We start from the raw sequence: 21863 nt of genomic DNA, 5'->3' as shown, positions 1-21863 counted from the left end.
CTACAGACAGTTGGTGACTTCTTAACACTGTGCGCTTCAGCATGCTGTCATTTTACGTGGCCTACCACTTCACGGCTGAGTTGCTGTTCATGTCAATTGCTCCCACTTTGTTATAATACCACTTCTCATCACAGGACACACCCTTCTGTCATTAAATTTAAGTTGCAGAGCTGGCCAGTTTATGAAGTTTATATTGAAAATATGACTGATCATGCCAAAAAACTGTATTTTATTTAAAGATAGTGATCATATGAAGCCATTTATTATCACATAGTTGTTTGGCTCCTTTTTAAAGCATAATGATAACAGAAATCACCCAAATGTCCCTGATCAAAAGTTTACATACCCTGGAATGTTTGGCCTTGGTACAGACACACAAGGTGACACACACAGGTTAAAATGGCAATTAAAGGTTAATTTTCTACATATGTGACTTTTTACATTGCAATTAGTGTCTGTGTATAGTGAGTTTGTTAGCTCTCAGGTGGATGCACTGAGCAGGCCAGATAATAAGCCATGAGATGCAGGAAAAGAACTGTCAAAAGACATGGTTAAAAAGGTAATGTAACTTTATAAAGATGGAAAGGAATATAAAAAGATAGCCAAATCCTTGAATATGCCAGTCAGTACTGTTCAATCACCTATTAAGAAGTGGAAAGTTTGGGGATCTCTTGATACCAAGTCAAGGTCAGGTAGATCAAGGAAATTTGTAGCCAAAACTGCCAGAAGAATTGTTCGGGATACAAAGAATAACCCAAAGAAAAGGTAACCTCAGGAGAAATACTGGCTGCTCTAGAAAAAGATGGTGTGGTTGTTTCAAGGAGCACAATATGACAATACTTAAATAAATATGAGCTGTATAGTCGAGTTGCCAGAAAGAAGCATTTACTATACCTACAAAAAAGCCTGGTGAGGCGTGTCAAGATGTCAGGCATATTGTAACCGGGCTTTTTTGTGGCATTGGCGCAGTAAAGGCTTCTTTCTGGCAACTCAACCATACAGCTCATTTTTGTTCAAGTATTTAAAAGTACTTAAAAAAAACAAAACAAAAAACAACACACAGTCTTTTTCCAGAGCACCCTATAATTTATTCTGAGGTTACCTGTGGGTTTTTCTTTGTATCCTGAACAATTCTTTTGGCAGTTGTGGCTGCAATCCTTCTTGGTCTACCTGACCTTGGCTTGGGAGCAAGAGATCCCTGAACCTTCCACTTCTTAACAAGTGCTTGAGCAGTACTGATTGGCATATGCAAGGCTTTAAATATCTTTTTATATCCCTTTCAAACTTTATAAAGTCCCATTACCTTGTTGTACAGGTCTTTTGACAGTTATTTTCCACTCCCCATGGCTCAGTATCTAGCCTGCTCAGTGCATCCACCTGAGAGCTAACAAACTAACTGATTATTTTCTATATACAGACACTAAATGCAATGTAAAAAGTCACAAATGTAAGAAATGAACCTTTAATTGCAATTTTAACCTGTGTGTTTCACCTTGTGCATCTGTACCAAGGCCAAACATTCCAGAGTATGTAAACTTTTGATTTGGGTAATTTCTGTTATCAAGATGATTTAAAAAGGAGCCAAACAACAATGTGATAATAAATGGCTTCTTATGATCACCAACCTTAAACAAAAGACAGTTTTTTGGCAAGATCAGTCATATTTTCAATATAAATGCCATCATTTCACAATATCTGACAGGGTATGTATACATTTGAGCACAACTGCATGTGTAATATATATATATATATATATATATATATATATATATACACACACACACACACACACACACACATATACACACACATATATACACATACACAGTATAGTTATGAAAATATATAGTGCTGGTCAAATGTGTTAAACCTACAAGGTGCTTATCCCAAAATTGCAGAGCCATAAAAAACATACAGAGAAGAAAAAAAGGACTTTTTAAGCACCAACACTACAAAAAGAAAATAAGATCTTATATAAAAAAAATACAGATTTATTGAATATAGTACATCATTGAAAAAACAGACACAATACAGAAATAATTTTGATGTGGATGGCGATGATTAGGCTATATATCACCAAAGAGAAAAACCCCAATGCGTTTCAATTCTTTGAATTTATAATTTGAATCTTCTTCAGGGGGAAAGGTGAGATGCCATAAACTGTGTTCTAGAAAATAATAAAGTAATTCAGTGAAGAGAGAGAAAAAAAACCCAAAACACACACCATATGAAGAGTGACTCACATCGCCATTCATAAAAACAGAAATTCAAAGGATCCTTGCTGGTTAATTCCAGGCATTGTCTATGCAAACAGACCCCCTACCGGTTCAACTGAGTGAATGAATGAATCCTAAAAACCATAGATTAGATATATTAAGTCTATTGGCATTCTATGTGATATATGTGAGAAAAAAAGAAAAGGAACTCACATAGAATTATCTAATGGAGGTCAATAGGGAATTGAAAATAGTAACACACACCTCTACCAAGCACTTAGATCAACCCAGACCTCTGAAACATGGGGAGATATCCATATGGGGAGAGCAAAAATAAAAAATATTTTATGATTTGGTTTGTATACAAGCCATTACAGGCTTGTAAAGCATCTGTGGAAAACAATTTTGGTTTCATCAGTGCTTTTGAGGGCAGAGGAGAGATCTGGGGTCTAATAGGACATTAAAAGGACCTGTCACTGCCCATGCCATCACAAGGGATGTTGTTCATCCTTTGTAATAGCAATGAAGTTGACAACAAAAATGTAAAGAAACAGAGTCAAAAAATGTTTACCTAAAATTAAAAAAAATAGATAAATGAAACGCCGTGTCCCCCGTACTCATGCACATCCACATGCATTAGCACACATATGAGGTATCAACGCAAATGTCAGAGTAATAATTCTAGCACCAGTCCTCCTGTATAACTCTAAAATGGTAACCTGTAAAAGACCTTTAAAACTTCGCCTATGGAGATTTTTAAGTAACGTAGTTTATCGCCATTCGATGGGTGTGCGCAATTTTAAAGCGTGACACGTTAGGTATCTATTTACTCGGCATAACATAATCTTTTGTATTTTACCAAACAATTGGGTATTATATTCTGTCTGTGCTCACTAAAATGCATTAAAGTGTAATTTTTCCCCAACAATTTATACTTGAAAAAGCGCTGCACAAATATCACGTGACAGAAAAATTTAAACAAAGCGTTTTTTCTCCATATTCTTTGCCCAGCGCTGCAGGCTTCCCCTTCTTTCCCACTAGGCTGCTGTGGGGGATGTTTCAAGATGGAGAGCGGGGAGAGGAGCCTGTAAGTATGTCATATGTACCAGCCCCTTCCTTTTACAAATAAACACTCGGTAACACTAGTCTGTGAACGAACAGGAAGCTCTGTACAAAGCTATAACTGTTCATTCTATGCAGCTGAGACATCTTTTTCTGTCTCAAAAGTGAGATATTGAGGGTCTGTTTATATCCCTGACATTTCACCAAAACCCGCAACAGGGCTGCTAAAAAAGGTAAAAAAATAACAAACAAAACTTAAGACATAATTAACCGCTTCCAGACCGACATATAGCAGATATACTGCTATATACAGGGCGTCACAAGTGCACAAAATCACGTATGTACACGTGATTTTGCATCTCCGGGTAGGAGGCGCGCATGGGCACCCTAACCGCACCGCTATGCACGGCTGTCAATCACCGGATCCCGGCTGGTGATTACCCGCTGGCACCCAGTGATTACCCAGGATCTCCGACGGGGAGGGCTGCTTTGTTTACTAGTGAAGCACACTGACACCGCCCCCTAGTAAAGCACTCCCAGCACACAGTTAACCCTTTGATCGCCCCTCATGGTAACCCCTTCCTGCCCAGTGCCATTAGTACAGTGTCAGTGCTTTTTTTTTTTTTTAAGCACTGATCACTGTATTGGTGTCACTGGGGATGTCAGTGACACCAAGTTAGGTCCCCCCCCCCAGTGTCAGAATGCCCGCCAGAGTACGGCAGTCACTGATCACTGCCTGATCGATTATTAGTGTAAAAAAAAAAAAAAAATTCCAGTATCTATACCGCCATTTGTAAACACTATAACTTTCACATAAACCAATTAATTTACATGTATTGAGATTTTTTTTGTAGCAAAGACATGTAGCAGAATACATTTTGGCTTAAATATATGACGAAATTTGATTTTTAAAATTTTTTTCATTGGACATGTTTAACCGCTTCCGCGCTGCTCTACAGTAGAAATACTGCTACAGGGCAGCACGGGTGTGCAACATCATGTATATATACATGATTTGCACTCCCAAAGAGGGGGGGGCGCGACCCACGGGTACCGTGATTTGATCCCCGAGGGATCAATCATCCCACTTAGGCCAATGATGATCGACCCCTGTCCTATCAGGGATCTTTCTGTACCTGTGTTTACAATTACACAGGTACATGAAATTATGACATCTCTCTCTGGGCATATTCCAACACAGAGAGAGAAGAATCAAGACACACAGTGAGTAAAACAGCACACTTACACAGTTAGAACACTTGGACACATTTAACCCCTTAATTGCCCTCCTCCCCAGTTAACCCTATCACTGCCCTGCCACCAGTGGATCAACATCTTTGATCAGATCAGCACTATACCATTGTTCACATTAGTAAAGTGTCCCCAAAAACTCAGCGTTAGTGGGATCAGCCCCAGCACCTGCGTTTAGTCTATACGTTTACCCTCCCCTTCTCCAATGTACTTGATACATTGGACACAAAACCGCAGTGTTCGCAGAATCAGGCCTGATTTGTTAGCACTTGCCCGTAAATTCTTTTGTAGTGGTTCAAGCAGTCCCTGACAGCCAGGTGCTCTTTTTTCCCGTGAGTCACACTAGTTACCTATAAATTTAGTGGCCAAAATGTCAATGGAGAGTGAAGAGGCCTACAGGATTCTGAGAGGTCAGGTGAAAGTGAAGGGGAAGACTCACTGACACAATCCGCCTCAGAATACGAACCTGTAGACAGCAGCGGCACCCTGACAGATAGCTCAGATGATGGAGAAGAGGCCCCTGCTAAGATCAGGTGTACCTGACCCCGTTCTCAGGTTGCTGAGATGTTACAATTGCATGACGACTCTCATATGCAGCAGAGTGCCAGTACTAGTACTGCGCTACCTTTTGGTGAACTGTCGAGCACCAGTGGACTAGTACATCCTAGTCTTTCACATACCAGCACTGCAGTACACCTTGGTGACGTGGCGAGTCCCTGGTGCAGAGGCAAGCACAAGTAGTGTCCTGCAGCCACCAGAAATTTGTACACAGACCCATAGAGCTCGTAGTATCCTTCCGGATGTGCTTGCAAATCCCGATTGGTAGCCCACAAATTCTGCAGCACATGTACTTCCCCCATTCACGGCCCAACCTGGAATTCAGGCGGAAACAGCAATATTAACTACTCCCCTTGATTTTTTGGAGCTTTTTTACACAGAAGATCTGTATGCATCGATTGTGGATCAAAGCAATTTATATGCACAACAGATTATTGCCGCCAACCCAAATTCAAACCTTGCCAGACCATTCGCATGGAAACCCATTCCAGTTTCCGAATTTAATGTTTTTTGGGCTTAACCCTCAACATGGGCATTACTAAAAAAAATTAATTGTGGTTCTATTGGTCCACAGACCCGATTCATCATATGCCCGTGTTCCCTGCTGCCATGGCCAGGCATAGATATGAGAGTATAATCTGTTTTATGCATTTCAACGACAACACACTGTGTCGTCCTCGGGGTGACCCTGAATTTGACAGACTACACAAAATTCAGCCCCCCGTAAATCACCTTAAGCAAAAATTAGCAGATGTCTACACTCCCCAGCAAAACTTCTGCGGTGATGAGTCCCTCAGTAATTTTTCTGGCCACCTTGCATTCAAACAATTTCTCCCCAGCAAATGTGCCAGATATGGGGTCAAGATGTATAAGACTTGTGAGAGGGCAAAAGGCTATACATATAAGTTCCAGATTTACAAGGGAAAAGATAGTCACGTGGAGCCTCCCTGGATGCTCAGACTTCATGGGGAGCAGTGGCAAGATAGTTTGGGATTTGGTGTCATCCTTTTTCCATGTGGGGTACCACATATACGTGGACAATGTTTATTCAAGTGTGCCACTATTTAGACATTTGTACAATCTTGGAATTGGCGCATGTGGCACCGTGCGACCTAATCGCCGGGGTTTGCCCCAACAGCTTGTAAATATCCATCTTAGAAAGGGGGAAAAAAGCCTGCTGGAGAAATGAGGATGTCATTCAGCTGCAGCACTGACTTGTTTATTCTGACTGCAACAGCGTCTTGCTCTTAGAATATACATAAGTAGGTGTGTGCAGTGCTGATGGATGAGATTTTTCATCCACAGTTAAAAAAAAGATCATATATGCCGAAGCATGGGGCCCTGGGGTGTCCCGTGGATGGATGGCCCCTATGCTTCGGCATATATATTTTATAACATATTTTAGCACATTTCATGTGTGCCCACCATTAGAAGTGGGTGGATGCAGGGCGGTATATTTTTCTGGCAGAGATTTCTTCTCAATATGCCTCTCAGCAGATAGCTTAGGGTGTCTACTTTCCGAAAAGGGGTCATTTGGGGGTGTTTGTACTGTCCTGGTATTTTAGCCCCTCAGGAAATGTGATAGGCAGTCAGAAAGTAAAAGCTGTGTAAATTTCATTATCTATACCATTATTATATTATTATACAGTATTTATATAGTGCCAAAAGGTTTGCTCAGCGCTGTACATTATAGTGGGGGACAGAACATGAGACAATACAGTAACAAAACAATCCACGAGGGGTTCGAGGGCCCTGCTTTTTCGAGCTTACAATCTAGAAGGGAGGGGATAGTGGTACAAGAGGAAGTAGCTGTGGGGGATAGAGTGGTAGGAGGAGTGGAGGAGATCGGCTGTTAGGTGAGGGTGGGGTAGGCTTCCCTGAAGAGATGGGTTTTCAGGGTGCGCCTAAAGGTGAGGAGGGTAGGTGACAGTCTGATGGATTGGGGTAGTGAGTTCCAGAGGATGGGGGAAGTCCTGGAGAAGTCCTGCAGTCGGGTAGTTTGTAGATGCTATAACTTTCACACAAAGCAATCAATATACACTTATTTGGGATTTTTTTTACCATAAACATGTAACAGAATACATTTTGTTCTAAATTTATGATGAAACTTTAGTTTTTTTGGATATTGTTTTATGACAGAAATGAGAAAATAGTTTTTCTTTTCAAAATGTTCAGTCTTTTTTTGTCTATAGTGCAAAAAATAAAAAGTGCACAAGTGATCAAATACCACCAAAAAAAAGCTCTACTTGTGTGAAAAAAAGGATATAAATTTTGTTTGGGTACAGCATTGCATAACCGTACATTTACCAGTTGAAATAGTGCTGAATAACAAAAATTGCCTGGTCAGGAAGGGGGGGGGGTGTAAATCCTCAGGAGGGCAAGTGGTTACCAAAAAAAAAAAACAAACACTGTTGACATTGTCCACTACCCTGCTGACACCACCCACTGCTCTACTGATTGACATCAACCTCTGCCCTAATGACACTGTCCACTTTTAAAGCAGGCCAAGTTAATATTTTTACAATGACATTTTATTATATTTTTCTTAATTTGCCTTAACAAACTTAGGCCTTGCTAGTTAATTTCTTTCTTAAAAAAAAAATAAGTGGGGAATGAGTCCTGGTGATCTTTGATCTCCACCACTTAAAGGTTGCCATCACGTTTTACACTGTCGCTGGGGAAAATCGTTTTCAAAGTCACCCTGCATAATGCAGTAAACACTAGCTAGGCAGGGGCCCATCCAGGCCCTTTGAGTTTCCGGTTCCACCCACACAGGGTAACATGCAAACCTTTAACCTAGCAGGCCACTCTCTGCTCAGCCCCCCCACCCGCCCAGCCAAGTACAGCCCGTGCTTCCCACCCAGCCCAGTACAGCCCCTTCTTCCCGCCCAGCCCAGTACAGCCCCTCCTTCCCGCCCAGCCCAGTACAGCCCCTCTCTCCCACCCAGTCCAGTACAGCCCCTCTCTCCCACCCAGTCCAGTACAGCCCCTCTCTCCCACCCAGTCCAGTACAGCCTTTCCCTCCTACCCTGCTCAACCGTTCGCTGAGGGCAGGCAGGCTTGGGTGAAAGCGATGAGCTTGTGTGTGAATCTTGAAGTCAGAGGGCTTGCCCACCCCGGACAGAGTGTAGGCCGGGCCCTCCAAATTTCCTCTTTTACATAGAAGCTTACTAAGGGTATCTTGGAGCACAGTGGGAGCGGAGGGTGGTAGTGGGGGAGCCCGGGTCAACTTTTGCATGCAAGCCTACAAGCTTAAAGTACACTTCTGCAGGTATCTATAAGGGAGATAGGGAGTTTCTGTCTCTGCTTTCCTTGTGTCCCTTCACAAAGTAAAATAAATAAAGCATCTAATAGGCACAGTTATGCGTACTCATATTATCTGTAGCTGGCTTACCTGTAACTCAAATCCTAAGATCTCACCAAGAGAGACCCTGACCACTACAAAAGACAGCTGAATTAACCTCTAATGAGGCACAATTAAGCAAACTGATTTTACATAATTTGAAAACTATAAAAAGGTAAACTCACACAGCAGATAGGAGAGTACAATACCAGGAATGTATCCACCCAGGACAGCCAGGAAGGTCAGGAATCCACAGACCAAGAGACAGAACTAAAAGTGCAAATTAAATGAAGGTTAATATGTGGTATGTAAATACATTTATATTGCACCTACTTCACTGTTCAATTTGCCTACTTTGAATACAGAAAGAGTGCTTCTTCTAAATGAAGTTAATATTTCCACCCTCCTATTCCAAAGAAGCTTGTAACCTGTACAATTATTTTAAGTTAGTAGGCAACATTACCAGTGCTAAATGTGTGTGCCAAAGTCCACATAATATCAACCAAACACAATTTTTTGAATAAACAATAATATAAAAACATACAATTGTGTTGTGTGTTAATATTACACATTCAACATTGCCAGTGCTAAATGCATGTGCCAAAGTCCATATAATATCAACCATACAGTGGTGTTCAATTTGAACAAAAGTACATATATCATCACTACCCATTTAACATGCATTATATTAGTATGTATGTCATTGTGCCACCACTCCAATCATGCCAGTGCTCCAAATGCATGTTCACTTTAATTCTTGACCCGTGTATAATGCGGGGAACATAGGTGTCTCAACCAATAACTGTTGCACTATTACATATAAATGCATAGAAAATCCTAATATCAACAAAACAATTTAACACAGAAAAATAAAAAAAAAGGATGTACAAAAGATAGATAAATTACCAAGTGTTCTCCTTAAAATGAAAGAAGCAAATAAAATAATCCAGTGAAAAAACGTCCTAAAAGAGAACACCTAAGAATTATTTGTCCACAAATGAAAACCACATGACAGTCCCCTTTAAGAGGAACATTCCAAAATCTCCTGTTATCTTCTATTATCACCAGTATTACCAAACACTACCGAGAAAACAAGATCCGGGCTTACCAGATACACTGACCCCCTTTTTCAGAGTGGTCAGCAAGGGCTCTTAAACCAAAAGGAAAATGCTGCACATCAATCCAGGCACTGATGACTCGAACCACTCCTCAGCTAAATGGCAGATGCGAGATGTGCATGTGTGATCATATACAGTAAAAACAAAAAATACACCTCTCATAGTGTAGATATTAAAAGACCATTTAATAAGCAAGAACCGCACTTACAAGCAAAAAAAAAACATCAAAAATATATTCAAACGGCATCAAAGACTTCAACTTCCGGCAAATACGTAAGCGATGAAGTCAAGGGAAGGCTCCGTTGGATGCACTGGAATGTGTAATACTAATGCACAACACAACTATGTGTTTATATTATTGTTTATTCACAAGATTGTGTATGGTTGTTATATGAACTTTGGCACACACATTTTTTACTAGTAATATTGGGTTTGTAATACTGACTCACAAAATAATTGTATATTTCAATTATTGTTCATTCATAAAATTTTTTTTGGTTGCATCATGAGTAATGGCAATTTACACATGTAAAAGTTTATTGATTTACACGTTTGCAAAACCACAATTTTATTTAAATCACTTCATAATTTATTGATAATTTCATGAGTAAAAGACACACCGCTTCACTTTATTTTTTAATAATACTATTGAACACGTGTTAGGTGGTAGCAACAGCTTTATAGATATATATAAGTAATTATTAATAATATAATAGTAGGGAGTGGCAGTGCAGGAGTAATTTATGAACATTAGGTATTGATTTTATTTTTCTTTAAGTAGAAATATGGAGAATTTTTTTTTGGCAATACTTCTCTTCTGGGTCTCCTGTGTACCAGATTAAGCCAACTGAGGGCTAAAGCCTTCAGTTGGCTGATGTCACAAAGCTGATCCAGGCACTGCAAGCCCACATGCCCAGCTGGCAGTTGGCTCAGCCTCTCAGTGCAGCGCTGAGAGGCTGAGCCAGTTGCACTGGCCTCCTTCATTCTGCTCAGTTAAGACTGAGAATTGAGCGAACAGTGGTGGGGGCTGCTGCAGTGTTGGACTGATGCTGCAGCAAGATATGTGAGTATGTTTGTTTTTCAATTTCCTGCGCTTCTCCTTTAATTCATTAGGAAGTTTTTAAAGGGCAGCTTTGCAAATAGTGAGAAAGGTTAGAACCTCTGCTGGATTTTACTGCTATCTGGGACTCCATTAGAAAAATTTTCCCTCACTTTCTGTTCTAAGGGCAACATTTTTCCAGACAGAAAGCGAGAGAAAATCTGCAACAGAAAAACAGACATCAATAAAAAGCTAATAGAGGTTCTACAGTTTTCATATGTAGCAATAACAGTTTCTTCTGTCTGAAATTTACTCTCATTTTCTGTCTCGGGGACAACATTCTTTCCAGACAGAAAAAGTAATCTCTCCAACAGAGCCTAGCGTGGTAACATAACCTGACAGTGTTCTAACCCTTCCCTTAAAAAAAAAAAAAAAAAGAATTCTCTGCCTACAGGCTCCTGAGATATAAATCCGGCCCTGCTTTTAAGGACACAGCCAAATCTTTAGATCACGAATAATAATTGTTAAGCCACCTACAGGAGTACGACTCAAGTAAAACAGAAAAAAACACAATCTAGGGGCAGCCCCTGTTGGTGGCCACCCTCCATCCCTGGAACACATTTCAGTTAGGTAGCAGTAGGTAGTAGGTAGCAGTAAATAGAAACAACCACCTAAAGAAAAACTTACTTAAACAAGGCAGGAGGAGTGTTCTTCAATGAACACAGAAAAAAGGATCACACCCAGCGAAACTCAAAACGCAGCAAGCAAAACCTTGCAACCAAAACGAACATCCGCAGAAGCAGCAATGCCAATCTTGTAGACTGAGAAAGGTATGAACATACACCAGGAACAAAAACAGCTCTGTACTCCCATAAGAAAAAGAGGGAACCCAACATCCTATTTATAGCAAACTAATTGTGAAAAGAAGGGATATTAGAATTTCAAGGTACCCCATGTACAGAGAACACAATATAATATAAATTTTATTACACAAAAAGATTAAAAACATATAAAGTACATTATAAAATCAAAGGAGCATCCCATCAATATATGCCTAAACTGGATGGTTTCCCTAAATACATTGTGAACAGCTTTTAAAATACACCAGCAAACCCAAAGGATGTAATGTGTAGGGAAACTTCATCACCAGAGCAGTATGTTTCACGGTCAAACCAGCTTCCACCGAAGACCAGGGAAGACATCCACTTCATCTAAGTAGAGAGTAACAGAAAACATTAGTACACATAACATATGAAAAATGTAAAATAATGGAGCACTGAGGTGAAGGCTAGAACTTACCTACCATGGGAAAGGTGCAGAGAGCCACAGAGATACCCCAAGCCTGGATCAGAAAATAGCTCTCCTGGAGCCGGCATGGGAGCAGGCAGATACCACGAGGCCAGTTACGATGATGAGATCCAGTCTATTTGGTAGATATACAGTCATGGCAAAAAATATTGGCACCCCTGCATTTCCGCAGATAATGCACCACTTCGCCCCCAAAATTGTTGGAATTACAAATGTATAGGCATTCTCATGTTTATTTCTTTTGTTTGACACAAAAAAATGAAGAAACTAAAAGCCAAATCTGACACATTCCATGCAACAGCTGTAATTTTGTTTAGTCTGGCCACAGCATATTCTCCTAAAAGGATTTTGGCTTCCACAGGTACGTTTTGGCAGACTTCAATCTGGCTTTTTTATGTTTGTGTCAGCAGTGGGGTCCTCTTGGGTCTGCTACCACAGCGTTCCTTATCATTCAGATGGCAACGTATTGTGTGAGCTGACACAGTTGTACCCTGTGCCTGAAGGTCAGCTTGAATTTGTCTGGAAGTTGATCAAGGTTCTTTAGCCACCATTCGAACAATCCTTTGTTGCAATCTGATCACATTTTTTCTTTCGTTCACATCCACGGAGATTAGCTACAGTGCCATGGGCTGTAAACTTCTTGACAATGCACACTGGACACAGGAACATTAAGATCTCTGGAAATTGACTTCTAACCTTAAGATTGTCCATTATTTTTGCTTTCAATTCCTCAGACAATTCTTTTCTGCTCTTTCTCTTCACCATGCTCCATGTGGCACACAGAGACACACAACAGGAAGGTTGAATCAATTTTTCACCATTTTAACTGATTGCCAGTGTGATTAATATATTGTCAGCACCTGTTAATTGATACAGGTGGGTTTACTTACAAGCTATAGGTGGATCACAAACTCGGAATGCAAAAATGTGGCTATTTGCTTCTCCACCTTTTTATGTCATACCAATACAAACAAAAGAAACAAACATGAGAATGCCTAAACATTTGTAATTGCAACAATTTTCTGGGCGAAGCGGTGCATTATCTGACAGAAGTGCAGGGGTGTAAATATTTTTGGCCATGACTGCATGTATGCATGTCATACATATCACAAAAAAGCTGTCCATAATAATGTGTAACAGCACATCCAAATCAAGATAAATAAATGGATAAATAAGTAGAAGCTAACCTGATGACCAGTGTAGTGAGCCTGTGCTGGGCTAAAGGGCTTTATTCGAAGCAATCGTGAACAACCACTGTGGGGGAAAACTCGAACAGCCATTTTGTCAAACATTTAGGTTTGATTAGGCAGATACTGTATATTGGATGTAAATTTTGTAATTAGAAGTCTTATTGTGTAAGATGTGTATTTCTTTTGTTAGAATGCTATTTACACCTCCAGCTTGGAAGATTGCGCTTTTTTTTTTGTAATTCCTTTATTTAGCCATAAGTTGCATTGTGGTTGTGGTAACAAGGGAAGGGCCCCTGAACCAGGGGAAGAGTAAGAGGAACCGAAAAAAAAGCAAAGAGTGACAGTAAAAACAAGGAAAGAGTTCTCTAACCCAGAGTCTCACAGTAAATGGTCCCTGGAGAAGCCCACCAGGTTGAAAGACTTCTTGCAAATATGCATCCATGTACACAAAATATTGCCACAGTCTCCAGGTGTCGCAAAAGGACTCCTCTCAGTTATGGAAGGTAGCTCTGAGGTTTTCCATGTCCCTTAGTTTGTTCACTTTGGAGAACTTTGTAGGTGGGTGGACAGACCTCCAGCATAGGGCAATGCACATCTTGGCTGCATTTAAAAGCTGTATAGTAGGAGAGGCCTTGTATTTTTTAATGGGTCATCACATGAGGTGTAGCAGGCATGCTGCGGGGTCATCAGCTAAATCGACACTCGTTAGGTGTTTGATGGCACAAATTAGCTGATGCCCGGGTGTCTGTTAGCTTCTCAATCTGAGAGAATCATAAAACCATAAACCAGTCCATCACTGGGCTTCAAAGACATTCCAGCTAGCCGTAAAACAGACAACACATTTAAAACCCACTTTTCCATATAATTTTATATCTGGAGATGGGAAATAATTACATAAAGACCAAGCATATATTCGGATAGCTCAGTTTAATGCGAGTCGTCGGATATCTTACACCCCCTAGTTGAAGTCTACAGGAGAGCAGAAAGCCATATAGTTCTAGCTGAAATAGTGAACTATGCCATGTTTGATATCTAGAGGTTCAGCAGATGATTCTGCATATTAATCTATCTGTGGATAGAATGTTACATGTACCTAGGGAAGGTTATTGCCCATGGTATAACTTCCAAGGGATTTTGGTTCTAGTCTGAGTCCCCCGCCTACAACTCCCCTCCCCAAATGAGGCGATTGGTTCTCTGCTGTAAGGAGACACCCTGCTGAGTTCCTAGAAAAAGGCTGTTATGCTTGGAGCAGTAAGTTGAAGACTTCTCCCCTTTTAACATCAGGAACCAACTTGGAAGATGGTATCCTTTGCTCTGAAACTTAATCTGCTTAAACCAAGGCTGACGGCAAGTATCTACCTCTCTAAACTTCTTTCTGTTATCTCTTTGCTGTGTTATTGCTCTCTGTATTTATATATATATATGTATATATACTACATCATTTTCTGTAAATATTGTTATTGCACCCTTTTGACCTTTTTAGTAGTAAATCCTATTATCTGAAAAGCGTTGAACTGTTTCTAAAGCTCTTTAATGCAAACTAAGAATCCCTGTCTCTGAAGAGCGCTACTGTGTGTTTTAAAACCTCTATATATCTCTGCTTGCGGTGACAGTGGTATACAGATGATTATTCAAACATCATAGTGTTATTGTTAATATTGGCGAGTTTCCTCCTTTTCTCTACAAAAAAGGCGGTGGTGGCAGTGTGAAGGGTTAATTGCGTAATTAACCTGACCCAGTAAGTCACTCTCAGGCTGCGGTACATAGATTGTGGTCCATTAGCTGGAAAATCTTTGTGCAGGGAGCAGCTGAGTGTGGTATTGTTACGCACGTGACAGCGTGGTTTTAGATTGGCTAGTCCTTCGGTCACGAGTTGGTGAGAAGGGCTGGGGGTCTGACGCCGCCACCGTCGCACTCCCCACTGCCGAAAGTTCTCAGCTCTATAGTAGGCCCACATATCAGGAAGGCCCACTCCACCCCGGATCTTAGGTAGGTGAAGAAGCTGAAGGCGCAGTTTACAAAATAACCATTCAAACTCCCAGGACATTAGTTAATGCTTTTTAAAAACGAGGGCAGTAGCTGGATGAGAAGAGCCCACATCAAAACAGAGAATCTAGGGCAGTGGTTCTCAACATTTCTAATGCCGCGACCCCTTAATACAGTTCCTCATGTTGTGGTGACCCCCCAACCATAAAATTATTTTCGTTGCTACTTCATAACTGTAATTTTGCAGTGGGAGGAGTAGTGCCACGTCATTGGTGTAAGTGGGAGGAATAGTGTCCCATCACTGATGTCAATGGGAGGAATAGTGCCCCATCATTGGTATCAGTGGTAGGAATAGTGCCCCATCATTGGTGTCAGTGGGAGGAATAGTGCCCCATCATAGGTGTCAGTGGGAGGAATAGTGCCCCATCATAGGTGTCAGTGGGGGGAATAGTGCCCCATCATTGGTGTCCGTGGGAGTGTCATGGAAATTTTGTATTGTTGGTTGAACTTTAAATGTGTCATATATGAGTGTTATTCATATGTCTCTCCTGTGGCTTAATTAAAGCTCTGAAGGCTGCAATTGGGCCATGCGCATGTACAATGTATGTATTACAGTACTCAGCTCAGTAATGGATGAGATGGCAGATCTGCGCTTATAGACCGGCGTGTATACCACCACGGCATTCGATGCGAATGCTGCTGGCGGTGGGCCGCGGGCCTGTATCCACATATCAGCAGCATAGTACCACATGGACTTCGTAACGCAAGGCGCCAAGCGGTACGAACTCCGCGTGTAGGCTTATGCATATCTTACAACCCATTACCGACCTGAACTGTATCCGGATGGATGTGTTTTAATAAAGATCGTATCGGGCCCATCCAGGTACAGACTGGTGTTTAGCCTGGGGGATGCTTGTACAGAAAATGAACATGCTGCTAGGAGCTGGGACAAGAGATATGCTCTCCACAGAGGGCTCATGGGGGGAAGGGGAGGAGATATGCTCTCCACAGAGGGCTCATGGGGGGAAGGGGAGGAAGTCTGCTGACCTCAGAGGGGTCATGGGGGGGACCAGTGATAAATAGGAAAGGCTATGCTCCAATCGGAATGTACATCCTGTGTATAGGCACTCCCCATTGCATTGTTCTGTGGGAGGGAATTGACCTTATTTATGTGGGGGGGCGTGTGTGTCTGTAATAAAACCGGGGGCTGAGTCTGAAGCCAGCCTCTATGTGAATTCCAACATCATCTTGAGAGGGTCGTGTGATCATTCTTGGGTAACGGAGCTCCAATCACCCACATCTCAACAGAAGCTAAAAGTAGTTGGAGGGGCAGGAATTGTGTAGTTTAGCTGCAGTCGTGGTAAGCAAGATTCGCACAGCTTTATGGGGGATTTCTGCGCATCCAACTGCGAGTACTCACGGTAAGGAGAAATTCGTTAAAGCGAATTTCCAAGACAGGAGGAATAGTGCCCCATCATTGGTGTCAGTGGGAGGAATAGTGCCCCATCATTGGTGTCAGTGGGAGGAATAGTGCCCCATCATAGGTGTCAGTGGGAGGAATAGTGCCCCATCATAGGTGTCAGTGGGAGGAATAGTGCCCCATCATTGGTGTCAGTGGGAGGAATAGTGCCCCATCATAGGTGTCAGTGGGGGGAATAGTGCCCCATCATTGGTGTCAGTGGGGGGAATAGTGCCCCATCATTGGTGTCAGTGGGGGGAATAGTGCCCCATCATTGGTGTCAGTGGGGGGAATAGTGCCCCATCATTGGTGTCAGTGGGGGGAATAGTGCCCCATCATTGGTGTCAGTGGGGGGAATAGTGCCCCATCATTGGTGTCAGTGGGGGGAATAGTGCCCCATCATTGGTGTCAGTGGGAGGAATAGTGCCCCATCATTGGTATCAGTGGGAGGAATAGTGCCCCATCATTGGTATCAGTGGGAGGAATAGTGCCCCATCATTGGTATCAGTGGGAGGAATAGTGCCCCCATCATTGGTGTCAGTGGGAGGAATAGTGCCCCCATCATTGGTATCAGGGGGAGCAATAGTGCCCCAACGTTGGTGTCAGTGGGAGGAATAGTGCCCCATCGTTGGTGTCAGTGGGAAGTATAGTGCCCCATCGTTGGTGTCAGTGGGAGGAATAGTGCCCCATCGTTGGTGTCAGTGGGAGAAATAGTGCCCCATCGTTGGTGTCAGGGGGAGGAATAGTGCCCCATCGTTGGTATCAGTGGGAGGAATAGTGCCACATTGTTGGTGTCAGTGGGGGGGGGGAATAGTGCCCCATCGTTGGTGTCAGTGGGGGGGGGAATAGTACCCCATCGTTGGTGTCAGTGGGGGGAGGAATAGTGCCCCATCGTTGGTATCAGTGGGAGGAATAGTGCCCCATCGTTGGTGCCAGTGGGGGGAGGAATAGTGCCCCATCATTGGTATTAGTGACACCAATGATTGGGCCCTATTCCTCCCACTGACACCAATGATACTTACCTTGCTGACCCCTGCTCCAGCCTGGGTTCGCTCGCTCTCTCCCTCTCCCATGGTACAGACACTTACCGGTCAGATGTCTTCCTTCTCCGGCCGCTCTCCTCCTCTTCACTCGCTCGATCTTCACGGTGTCGCTCGGCTCCTCCTTTCCAAGCTCCACCTCCTCGCCGGTGATTGGCCGCCTGTGTGCCTCTGCTGAGCTACAGTTCCGGCGGCCAATCACCGACGAGGAAGGACTGATCCCGGGGGTGTGTCCAGATGACAGGGACGGCATGTCACCCCGCCCACACCTGGAGACGGATCGAGGAGCGGTGCTTCGGTTCCTAAGGCCATCGGAAATATGTGTTTTCCGATGGTCTTAGGCGACCCCTGGGAAAGTGTCGTTCGACCCCCAAAGGGGTCGCGACCCCCAGGTTGAGAACCGCTGATCTAGGGCAACAGCATCATCTTGAGGGCACTGCAACAGCCAAACAAGCTAAGGTGAGCGAGTGCCAGTGAAGTAGGTCAGTGCACAGTTAAATTAGCAGAGGATCAAAATTGGTTATGTAAAGGGCAGCAGGGTCTCCCAAATAGCGAATTGCATTGGTTGCCCATAAGAAGGAGAAGGAGGGGTGGAGGAGAGCGATTGTGGCCTGACCCAACAATATAGAAAGTGCGGAATAAGAACGGGAACAATACGTGTTCAATGAGTGGAATAACTTCAGCAAGGATGCCAATGGGTCCGTCAAATAGAAGATCAAGTAGTCCGCGAACGCAGTCACCTTATGTATAATGGAAGTCTTCCGGTAGCCCATAATTATTGGGTCTGCCTGTACTGTAGAGGAAAGGCTCTAAGGAAAGTATGAATATTAAGGGTGACACGGGGCAGCCTCTGCACGTACCATTCGTTATCATAAAAAAATCAGAACGTGTCTTGTTGACATTAATAGTAGCCGAGGGACAAGAGTAGAGAGAAGAAATCAAGCGCAACATGCACGACCCCAGTCCAATGTGTTCCAGGGTGTCATGCATAAACTGCCAGTTGATCCTATCAACAGGCCTTCTCTGCGAGTACAGACACGTGTGTTGGTGGGGGAGGAGCCTGACTATGGAGCAGTTTGGGAGATTATGGTGAGATCTCCAGCACCCAGGCTCCCCTAATGTCTAGCCATTAGGTAGTATGACCTACCGTAACCAGGGAGGTGGAGTGAGCTGGTTGGCTGTGGAGTCCTGTGGATGAGACCCTGCATTGGGGTCGTCGACCGGGAGTCCTCTGCGTGCTGGGAGGAGGAAGGGCGGAAAGCCTCGAGAACGGAGGCACATTAGACGCCAGGTGGATACGTGACCGGCCGCAGAGAAGCCCAGAGAGGAGAGAGATGCCGGCTGGCATAGGGGTGTACACAAGGACTTGATCTCCCTCCTCTCCTCTGGTCTCCCTAGCTCTCCCTGTCCCCCTTACCCCCCCACCCTCTTTGTGAAGGTGCATCAAGTGTGCAGTGGACTGGACCCTGAGAGGAGATAAAGGGGATCCTCCCCTTTGTACCTGATTGGCCGTTTGCTAATCTTCAACCCTATTCAGCTGTCAGCTCCTACCACCGTGGGATCCCATTACAATATACCATACATAGAAAAACATAAACAACTCCAGGATATTGCTTCCCTCAAAAACCCCATTAGCAGGCTTCCCTCAAAATACATTCCTGCTGATCTATCACTAACAGAATACTTTTATTATAAAAATCTTTACCATATACAAATATGAAAATAAATATTAAAATTAGAAGAAAAAATTTTTATTTATAAAAATAAATAAAAATAAAATAAAAATAAATATACGGCTATTACCAATTGGACAAAACACAGTTTATTTCGATATCTACATTTAACCCTTTAGGTACCAAAGTACCTAACTGGTATATCCATTTTGTTTCATTCAGTGCTACAGATTTAACCATATCACCCCCCTCCAAGGGGTTTTGACTATCTATGCCATAAAACATCAAAGATGATGGATCTCTATCAAGAAATATTCTATAATGATGTGGTAGTCTATTGCATCATTATGGAATATTTCATGATAGAGATCCATCATCTTTGATGTTTTGTGGCATAGATAGAGTCAAAACTCCTTGGAGAGGGGTGATATGGTTAAATCTGTGTCACTAAACGAAACAAAATGGATATACCAGTTAGGTACTTTGGTACCTAAAGGGTTAAATGTAGATATCGACATAAACTGTTTTTTGTCCAATTGGTAATAGCCTTATCTGGGTGCTTACCTAGGTGTAAATGTATTCAATGTATTACTTTATTTATTGTGATCTATTTTTATTTTATTTTTATATTTATTTATCAATTTATTATTTATTTTCATTTTTATTTTTTATAAATAAAATTTTTTTCCTTCTAATTTTAATATTTATTTTCATATTTGTATATGTTAAAGATTTTTATAAAGTATTCTGTTAGCGATAGATCAGCAAGAATGTATGTTGAGGGAAGCCTGTTAATGGGGTTTTTGAGGGAAGCAATATCCTGGAGTTTAATATGTTTTTCTATGTATGGTATATTGTAATGGGATCCCACGGTGGTAGGAACTGACAGCTGAATAGGGTTGAAGATTAGCAAACGGCCAATCAGGTACAAAGGGGAGGATCCTGCATTTAGTATTTATACAGCATTTGACTGGAATGGTGTTGTCTGTGAAAACGCCCTGGAGGAGGGGCAAAACGCGTTGACGCATTTCCAGCTTCACCGTCTAACTTAATAGGTCACTTCCGGTGAGTGGAACGCACACCGGTGTGCGGCGTTCCCGGGGACCATCTTGCTTATGGGTGATTCTTGTGCTGTCATCTCTTGCTGACCGTGAGATCTCAGAAAATACCCTGGTGATGTGGTGTTTTGGCTCCATTTAACCACTAGCCTGCAGGGCACTTATACCCCCTTCCTGCCCAGGCCAATTTCCAGCTTTCAGCGCTGTCACACTTTGAATGAAAATTGCGTGGTCATGCAACACTGCCCATATGACATTTTTAGCATTTTTTTGTGACAGATAGAGTTTTATTTTGGTGGTATTTAATCACCTTTGGGTTTTTTATTTTTTTCTTCAACAAACCAAAAACCACTGAAAATTTTGAAAAAAATAATTTTTTTTTTCTTAGTTTTTGTTATAAAATTTTGTAAATAAAGTGATTTTTCGCCTTCACTGATGTGCGCCAATGAGGCTGTAGTGATGGGCACTGATAGGCTGCACTGATGGGCATTGACAGGCATCACTGATGGGCACTGAAAGGCAGCACTCATATATGGCACTGATAGGCGGCAGTGAGTGGCACTGTCAGGCGGCACTGATAGGCAGTACTGATAGGTGGCACTGACTGGCACTGATGGGTGACATAAAGGCAGCTCAGATGGGCACTGATGGGAACTGACAGCTGGCACTGATGGACACTGACAGGTGGCACTGCTGGGGCTCCACAGATTATCAGGGCACACTGATCATCAGTGCTATGATGATCTGTGTACATGTCCCCTCCGAGGAATACCGATTACCGGCTCTCCTCTCCTCACGAACCGTCACGATCGTGAGGAGAGAAACGCCGATAACCGGCATTTCCCTGTTTACATCTGATCAGCTGTGATTGGACACAGCTGATCACATGACCAAGTCGACATCTTCGGCTCTTTCCGTTGATCGGTGACATGGCGCACCGCCAATCGTCGGGCTGCGCATGCGCAGTAAGAATGGGAGGAAGTCCTGTGACGTCCTCCTAAAACGAGAGAACTGCCTTGTGCCTGTCATTGTACTATATGGCGGGTGGGAGGCGGTTAAAATGCAATAAATGCTGATTATATTTATAAAGAATGTGAGTGTTTTGGTACTTGAAATTGAGTATAACCTAGTGCTGCAGTATTACGCTATATTTTTGTTTTTTTCCCTGCATTATTCCAAACTTTTTCTTGGAGAGTGGGGTCTAGTGATCCTGGAGGCTGGCTATATTCCTGTCTGGAGTGGGGGAAATCCAGGCATATCCGGTGGCATACTGACTCGGTATAGGATCCCAAAAAAAACCTAAAAGGAGTTTTTTTTCACCATTGTCTGGTGAGTGCGGTGTAGTATTTGAGCACTATCTCAGTGGCAACACGGGTCAAATAGTCTTTTTGGGAAAAGGACTTTCACAAATATAATTTATTTTTTATGTATTTTTAATTTTTTTTTATTTTTCACTTTTGCTTTGGAGTGGGACTTAATATTTTTTTAATTTTAGATATTTTTTATTTGCAGTGTGTATTTATTAATTTTTACATATTTGCGCTGTTTTATGTATTTTTTGG

The 21863-nt window shown here is 42.4% G+C and overlaps 1 protein-coding gene across 3 annotated transcripts in view; it reads right to left on the bottom strand.

The window, feature by feature from the left end:
- The window catches only part of RETREG3 (reticulophagy regulator family member 3), a 213646-nt gene that overhangs the window by 95070 nt on the left and 96713 nt on the right, over positions 1 to 21863 (bottom strand). For all 3 annotated transcript variants that reach the window (XM_089662651.1, XM_089662649.1, XM_089662650.1), the window contains exon 6: positions 8616 to 8700. In XM_089662651.1, the coding sequence (XP_089518777.1) occupies positions 8616 to 8700 (85 nt within the window). The remainder of the gene's footprint in view (positions 1 to 8615; positions 8701 to 21863) is intronic.

This window comes from Staurois parvus, unplaced genomic scaffold (assembly GCF_062004578.1).
Source record: "Staurois parvus isolate SC_StPar_1 unplaced genomic scaffold, SC_StPar_1.0 ptg001510l, whole genome shotgun sequence".
Taxonomy (NCBI): Eukaryota; Metazoa; Chordata; class Amphibia; order Anura; family Ranidae; genus Staurois; species Staurois parvus.
The sequence above is the reverse complement of the archived record's forward strand: the minus strand, read 5'-3'. Positions and strand labels throughout refer to the sequence as shown.